Genomic DNA, 7,126 nt, shown 5'->3' with positions numbered 1-7,126 from the left:
TAACCCTACCAACACTAGTACGTTAAAGGTACTAAGTGCATATGGTAAAGAGGTTAGGATATTCGAGCTAACCCTACCAACACTAGTACGTTAGAGTACTGAGTGCATATGGTAAAGATGTTAGGAGGTTTGAACTAACCCTACCAACACTAGTACATTAGAGGTACTGAGTGCATATGGTAAAGATGTTAGTAGGGCTTCAGGGGGTACAAACTATTTGTACTCTTGTCAAGAATGTTTGAGACTCGTATACATTGGGTGCGTGATAATTACTTTGTAATTGGGTGTATGGACGCCTAAGCTACAAAGACATTTAATATGATATGTTTTTATGCTTTTCTTAGTGAGTCTGTTGACTCACAGTTAAATGATTCATGTGTAGGTAAAAGCAAGGCAAAAATTGAACAGCGATGAGTCTGGAGCTCCATGAAGATTGTTCATATCTGGTCAGTTAGACCTTGAGTGTTTAGATCTTCAAAATATCATAAGCTCGGTTTCATTAGTCGCTAAGCAACATCTTTTGAGCTGTTGCAATTTTTAAGTGTCAGAAAATATTTATGGGATCCCGGAGTTATGAACTTAATATGTTGTATTAATAGTAAAGTTTGTTATTATTATAAAAGTTTTCATTAATCACATTTTTACTAAATTCTTTGATTAACAAATGTTAGGACAGTAATTATGAAATCAATATAGTGTGCTTACACCAGTAGGGCACTACAGTTTGAGTCCTAATCAGGAGGGCTTGCTATTGATCTGTGCGTGGGTTTGAATATCTCGAATTCTCATCTCTCGCATCTTCGTTCCAATCATCCAATGGTTCTATTTTCTTCGTTTCTTCCCATCCAGGGATCTAGGTTCTTGCCATTGGGTTATCGATTGGGTTTCTAAGCCTTTTGTCGTTCTGGTTCAGGTGTCCATCTGTTCGGTAGTCTATATCCCTATTACAGTCAGCCATGGCGATCGTAGTTCTTTTCCATCCATTTGTTTCTGATCGGAGGTGTTTTTATACGTTCTGGTCAGATTTGGGGTTTGGTTATTCTCTAGAAATGGAGGTGGAGCGATTAGTGATGGGTTTTCGGTGGTCGATGTCATTTTAGGACTGTGGTTTTCTTGGGATGGTTGTGGATTTATCACATGGATTTTAGTTATTTTTATTTTCAATAATGGTGTTACAACACCACTTTGCTATTATTATTGTATTTGTAGTATAGTATGTTTTATTTATGGTATGAGACTTGAGCCTTTTGTTATGGTGAATCGATGGTGGTAACTTAATTGGCTGATCATGTCGCTTTCGCTTGGCGAGTGTGGCTCCTTACTTTTGTAGTCATATTTGGGGGACCTCAAATTATTATTGGCTTTATGTCTTGGGATGATCTTATTCATTAGGATAATCCTTTACGTGGTTGGTAAAGTTATTTTCTTTTATTCTTATTTGAATAATATGGTTGTCATTGCTCAACATTTTTTGTGATTTCTTTGGCTGATAGCCATTGATAGGTTTGATTTGTCATTAGTTCATTTAAGTTGCAGGCTTAGTATTCTTCACACTTCACTACTACAAAAATGAGTTTTTGTGTCAATCAACACGTCGGCCAACACTCAAAACTGAATATAAAAAACTACTTTAAAATTTTGCATCGATTTGAGACCGACACTACTTTCTGTTGGTTCTAAAACGACGTTTTTTAGTTTTAGCGTCAATTATAAATAGATGCAAAGTAGCATCTGTTTATAACCCACGCAAATGACATTACAATTTTTTTTTTTTTAAAAAAAAGCCCAAGCCCACTAAGAAGCCCTAGTATAAATACTAACATTACACACACACTTATTAGCAATCAATCGCACTCTCTCTCTCCCTTTCTTCTTTCTCTTTTTCTTTCTCGGATATCTTTCCCAGCCGCACCCAACCATGTACCAACCTCAAGTCTCTCTCCCTTAATAGTAGTATTTTTTGGATACTTCAAAGCTGGCTGTTTAGTTGCCCTTTTGTTGAAGATGTTATTAGGATATATTTTCTTTTTATTGTAAACAACTTGATTAGCCTATTATTGTTGTCTGATTCACCTATTAGTGAATATTTTGATTCTTCTTAAAAAATATATAAATAGCCAATAATTTTTATATTTATTATAGAGAGAACATATATTATGCTAATTTCATGACGATTAGCATCAGAGGTGTCTTGTACTTTGTAGAAGTGTCATCGTACGATTAGTTAGCAATATCTTCTAAAAGCTATTACATTAAATTATATATAACTCAATATTTCATTGCATTAATAGCGATATGACTTAAGAAATACTAAGCACCCATAATACTTTTTAACATTTTTCTAATATTATTAATTTGTTTCACCCCACACTAATAAAATTTGCTTAAACTTTCGTTTTCTTTAAATGCACTATAGGAAGATAATAATTATACAATCACAAGTATGACTGAATACGTAGGATTAGGAACTAGCTAACATATCTCTACAAAAAGTTTTACTTTTAATCACAATAAAATTTGTACTAAAATTGAAAAAATTATGACTAATTATAAATTATTATTCTTATGTTGTGACTAAAAGGTCTATAGCTAAAAGTATTAGTCACAAAAATTACAATTTGTTGTAAATAAATGTATTTTTAATCACAATATTTGTTGTGACGAAAACTAAATTAGTGACATTGTAACTAAATACTATGTTTAACATTTTATTATGACTAACAGTCACATTTAATTACAAAAAAATTATATTGTGACTAAAAAATTATCATTAAAAGTAGCAGATTTTTGTGGTGTATATTGATCCAAAATCTGAGACACTACTCTCAGAGCTCTACTAAATTGACCGCCCACCATAAAATCAGTGGTGACTTTTGTTGGATGAGTTTGGAGAATAACTAGTGGTCATCGATCAATCAATGAATATAATTGTATATATTAATATCAGTACCACACCATATTTAAGAGTCTAATCCATAACTACTTAAAATATAAGTACCACTATGGTCTATATATAAATTATGTATATATATTTTGATCTTATGTAGTAATCAATTTGGACCAGTACATGATTAAATACTATTTTACTTGCTTTATGATTTTTTTTTAGGTGTTGTTTCTCAATGGAGTTAGGATTGGTGAGTTCAAGTGGGGGCTGTGATTGGTATGGTACCCATTTTACTATTACAAAAAAATAGACATCTTAACTTTCTTTCTACAAAGATGGATTTATGGCTTATGACCTACTTCACATAAAGCCACCACATGAATTGTCCATTTGGTTTGTAAATTATATTATATATATATGTAATATATTTACTTGTGCTTATTATTAGATTAATTATTATATAAAATCCATGTTATAATAAAGACAAATTAGTGTAATTTTTTTTTTTTTTTGAAATGCAAATTAGTGTAATTTAAATGAGATCATTTAGTCAACTTTTCTATCATTTTTTTACTACTAATAAATTCTCATCTCTAATTTTTGGTCAAATTGAAACTTATGATTTTGTATTCATATCCTTCTTTTTGTTTTTCCTTTTATTATTTGAAAAATATAATTAATCAGTTGTTTTTTTTTTCTTAATTAATTAACATATATATATATATATATATCAATGTACATTATGAAAGTGAAGTGCACGGTAGGTTGGTAATAATTAAGATCATCAGTCCACAACACTCCATAGCTAAAACATTATTTGCATTCTGGCTTTGTTCTATGCTTGTTGGCCCCTCAGGAGACGACATTACAACTCACTCATAACCTTTTATCTTTCATATATTTTCATCCAAATTTTTATTGGGAAATTTTAGTGGATAAAAATTAATCCATGAATCGAGCAATATCATAAAAATAAAAATCACTTTCACGAAAATAAAATCTAATTTTATAAAAGAGTAAAAAGAATGATGCTTTTGTAAAAATTTACATCATTTCCATTCTTGACTCACAAGCCACGAATCCAACACCTAATTTAATTTGAAAACTTTCCTAAATCTGCCAAAATTTATGTTTTTAATATGCTAGAACATTAAAAGTCAAATTGCATCAGAGTATGTACTCTTTTCTCCTCCTGGAACTAAACAGAAATGGTGTAATGAGGTATGGAATAGATTGAATATCCCCAAACATAGTGTTATCTTATGGTTAGCCATGTTAAATAGATTGAAAACAAAAGAGAGATTGCTTAAGCATGGATTACAAGTTAGTGAACTATGCTGCCTGTGTAATGATCAAACTGAAACGGTGCAACACCTATTTTTTGAATGTGATGTGGCTGTGAAATGGTTGCAAGATATAAAACAGTGGCTGTCTTGGAATGTGGTGTCTTTGAATCTTGCTACTTTACTCAGGTGGATTGCAAGGGCAAAGATTTTGAGATTCCGCAAGAAGGTATATACTGCTGCAATTGCTGGACTGGTTTATAGTGTTTGGAAGCTGAGGAACAACATAACTTGGCAAGGGGAATCATTATCCTCTAACCGGGTTACTGAGGAGACAAAATGGAATATCAAAACCCGTATTGCTGTGTTCACACCCAAGAAGACTAAAGAAGTAGATAAACAATGGTTCAATGAACTATAATGTAGATAAGATGTGATGTATAGATTGATTGGGCCCGATTTGGGTGCCTTTAGTTTGTAAATAATGTTTGTGTAATATAACGTCCTGATTTATCAAAAAAAAAAAAAGAAAAAGTCAAATTAGACCATAATATCTTCAAAATAGTCAAAAAAAAAAAATACTCCTATATCTATAAGAGGGGATCACGGGAGGACAGTAATTCTCTAGCTGTTATGCATAAACTTATTACGTAAAATTATTGAACTAAAACACTCAACATAGTTATGCAACAAAAATAAGTTAAAGAAGAAAAGGGAAGAAGAAAAGGAAGGTATATGTTTTCCCAAATTTTGATAATAGTGACATGGCAAAAATGATAACACGTGGCACGAGGAAACTGAAACTGAATTGATAAAGAATGTGTAAAGTAATGACTGTTACTCATGACCGGTTGTCATGACCGTTGGAAGAGAAGTTTAACAGTCATCTTTTTCTCTAGCTTAGGCAATAGGTGACTACCCCGAGGGGGACAGTGGACTAGCACCCTCATAAACGGGATAAACGATCACCACACACCTACGGGAGTCAAACAAGTCTAGGGAGTATATACTACTACTCCTACCTTAAATGATGATCTACAGGGAGTTAGTCTAGGGGTACACCCCTTGACCCCTAAAGGGTTAGTCTAAAGGTACACCTCTTACCCCCTAAAGTGTTAGTCTAAGGGTATACTCTACACCCTCATGGTACAAGTCATGCATTCCACCTATATAAGACATGATTGATATAGTGCATCCTCATAACACCAAGGCTACCCACAACATCGAAGAGGTCTCGGGGTTGTCACCCCCAGACGACTGCCGACACCCTCCTCATGTTGGGTTTTGGGGGTGTCACCCCTCGGTATTAGCTTCTTCCCCCAAAGGGGGTTAACGGTCATACCACACCCTGAGGGGACTCTCATCGTTAGTGGCTAGTTCAAATATTCAAATCTCGTAAGAAGCTCAATGAAAATTACAAACCCACAAAAATAGTGGGATATTATCACAAAAATCAGACTTCATGACTACCTCCAAAAACTAAGGAGACAGTTGAGATAGCTCCGCATTGGTCGCGTCTCCTAAAGCGAGAAGCACCGACGACCTTTTCTCCTATATAAGGGGTCACCCATGGCCTGGGAAAAAGGATCCGTGATTTTGAGCACTTAGAGAAAAAAAAAATACCATTTTTCCTCTTTGCATTCAAGAACCTGTTCTTGACGTTTACAATTCTCATTAATAAAACACAAGGGGAGTAGGCTATTACCGACATCTGGGGCCAAACCACTTTAAATTTTGGTATCTTTCTTTACATTTATTGCAAATTCCGGTGTCATTAATTATATTTATTGTTACAATTTTGGTTTAAATCTCATTTATTACGACTCTGCGTCGGTTTGCTAAAAATTCAGTCAGCAGTATCAATTAGGGGTATTCATCCAATCCAATCCGCACTATTTTGTTCATAGTGCATCCGATCAGCACTAACTCAAATCCAATCCAATCCAATCAGTAAAAGTGCGATCAGGGTCCTATTTTTACCATTTTAGAAAATATAGGTTTATTTTTTCATTTAACAAAACAGATGGTCCAAATGGTAATTTTTACAAAATACAGGGTCTAAAATGGTATTTATCCTTATATATAACATCTGAATTTTTTTGATTGATTTCTTATGTTACTTTTATGACAGGTTGTTTTTTTTTGGCTAATTAGGATTTTTGCCCCCTGAACTTTGACATATACCAAATCATGCCCCTTGAACTTTTAATATCGTTAAAAATGCCCCTGAACTATTGAGATTGTTAGATTTAAGGACTTTTTTCTAATTTTAGTAAAATTTTTTAACATGGATGAAAGTTCAGAGGGCATAATTTAGTACATGTCAAAGTTCGAGGGACATGATTTGGTAAATATCAAAGTTTGGGAACATAATTTAATATACAAACAATCTTTGAAATAGTAAAATTGAATGAAATTTGACAAAAGTCCTTAAATCTAACAATTTCAATAGTTCAAGAGACATTTTTAACGATCTTAAAAGTTCAGGAGGCATAATCTGGTACATGTCAAAGTTCAGGGGGCAAAAATCCTAATTAGTCTTTTTTTTACTGTTAAAATACTTGTGTATTTCATTTTTTAAAAAAATTTAGGCAAGCCCACGTGATCTCATATTCCTAGAGATTATATATGTATATATATATTGCTCTTGAGCAAATAATTAAACACACACCTTATTTTATTTTTGAGCTCTATCTCTCATGTTCATCTTCTTCTTCCTTTTTTTTTTTCTTTTTTACCAAGTCTACAACATTACCTAAATAAAAGCTAACTCTCTCCTTTTATAGTAGGTAACCAAAAAAAAAAAAGAGTATGAATGAGGAGGAAGAAGAAAATTTAGGAAAGATAAGATTGTGGTTATGTGTGTGAGAGAGATAGAGAGCTTGCTCTGTGATGAGTTTATTGTAGAAATTTTTCAGAAACTCCCACTAAGTTCATGTTCTTCAGTCTCTTTGGT

General features: G+C 33.0%; 1 protein-coding gene across 1 annotated transcript; it reads left to right on the top strand.

Moving 5' to 3' along the window:
- The first annotated feature begins 4,159 nt into the window (after positions 1–4,159).
- LOC133034379 (uncharacterized) lies at positions 4,160–4,591 on the top strand. Its single transcript, XM_061109458.1, has one exon. It carries the CDS (start codon positions 4,160–4,162, stop codon positions 4,589–4,591), a length of 432 nt encoding a protein of 143 aa, XP_060965441.1.
- Positions 4,592–7,126: the final 2,535 nt, after the last annotated feature.

This window comes from Cannabis sativa, chromosome 2, assembly GCF_029168945.1.
Source record: "Cannabis sativa cultivar Pink pepper isolate KNU-18-1 chromosome 2, ASM2916894v1, whole genome shotgun sequence".
Classification (NCBI taxonomy): Eukaryota; Viridiplantae; Streptophyta; class Magnoliopsida; order Rosales; family Cannabaceae; genus Cannabis; species Cannabis sativa.
The sequence above is the reverse complement of the archived record's forward strand: the minus strand, read 5'-3'. Positions and strand labels throughout refer to the sequence as shown.

Coding starts and splice junctions, on each gene's coding strand:
- LOC133034379 (XM_061109458.1), top strand. CDS start 4,160: ATGTTAAATAGATTGAAAACAAAAGAGAGATTGCTTAAGCATGGATTA.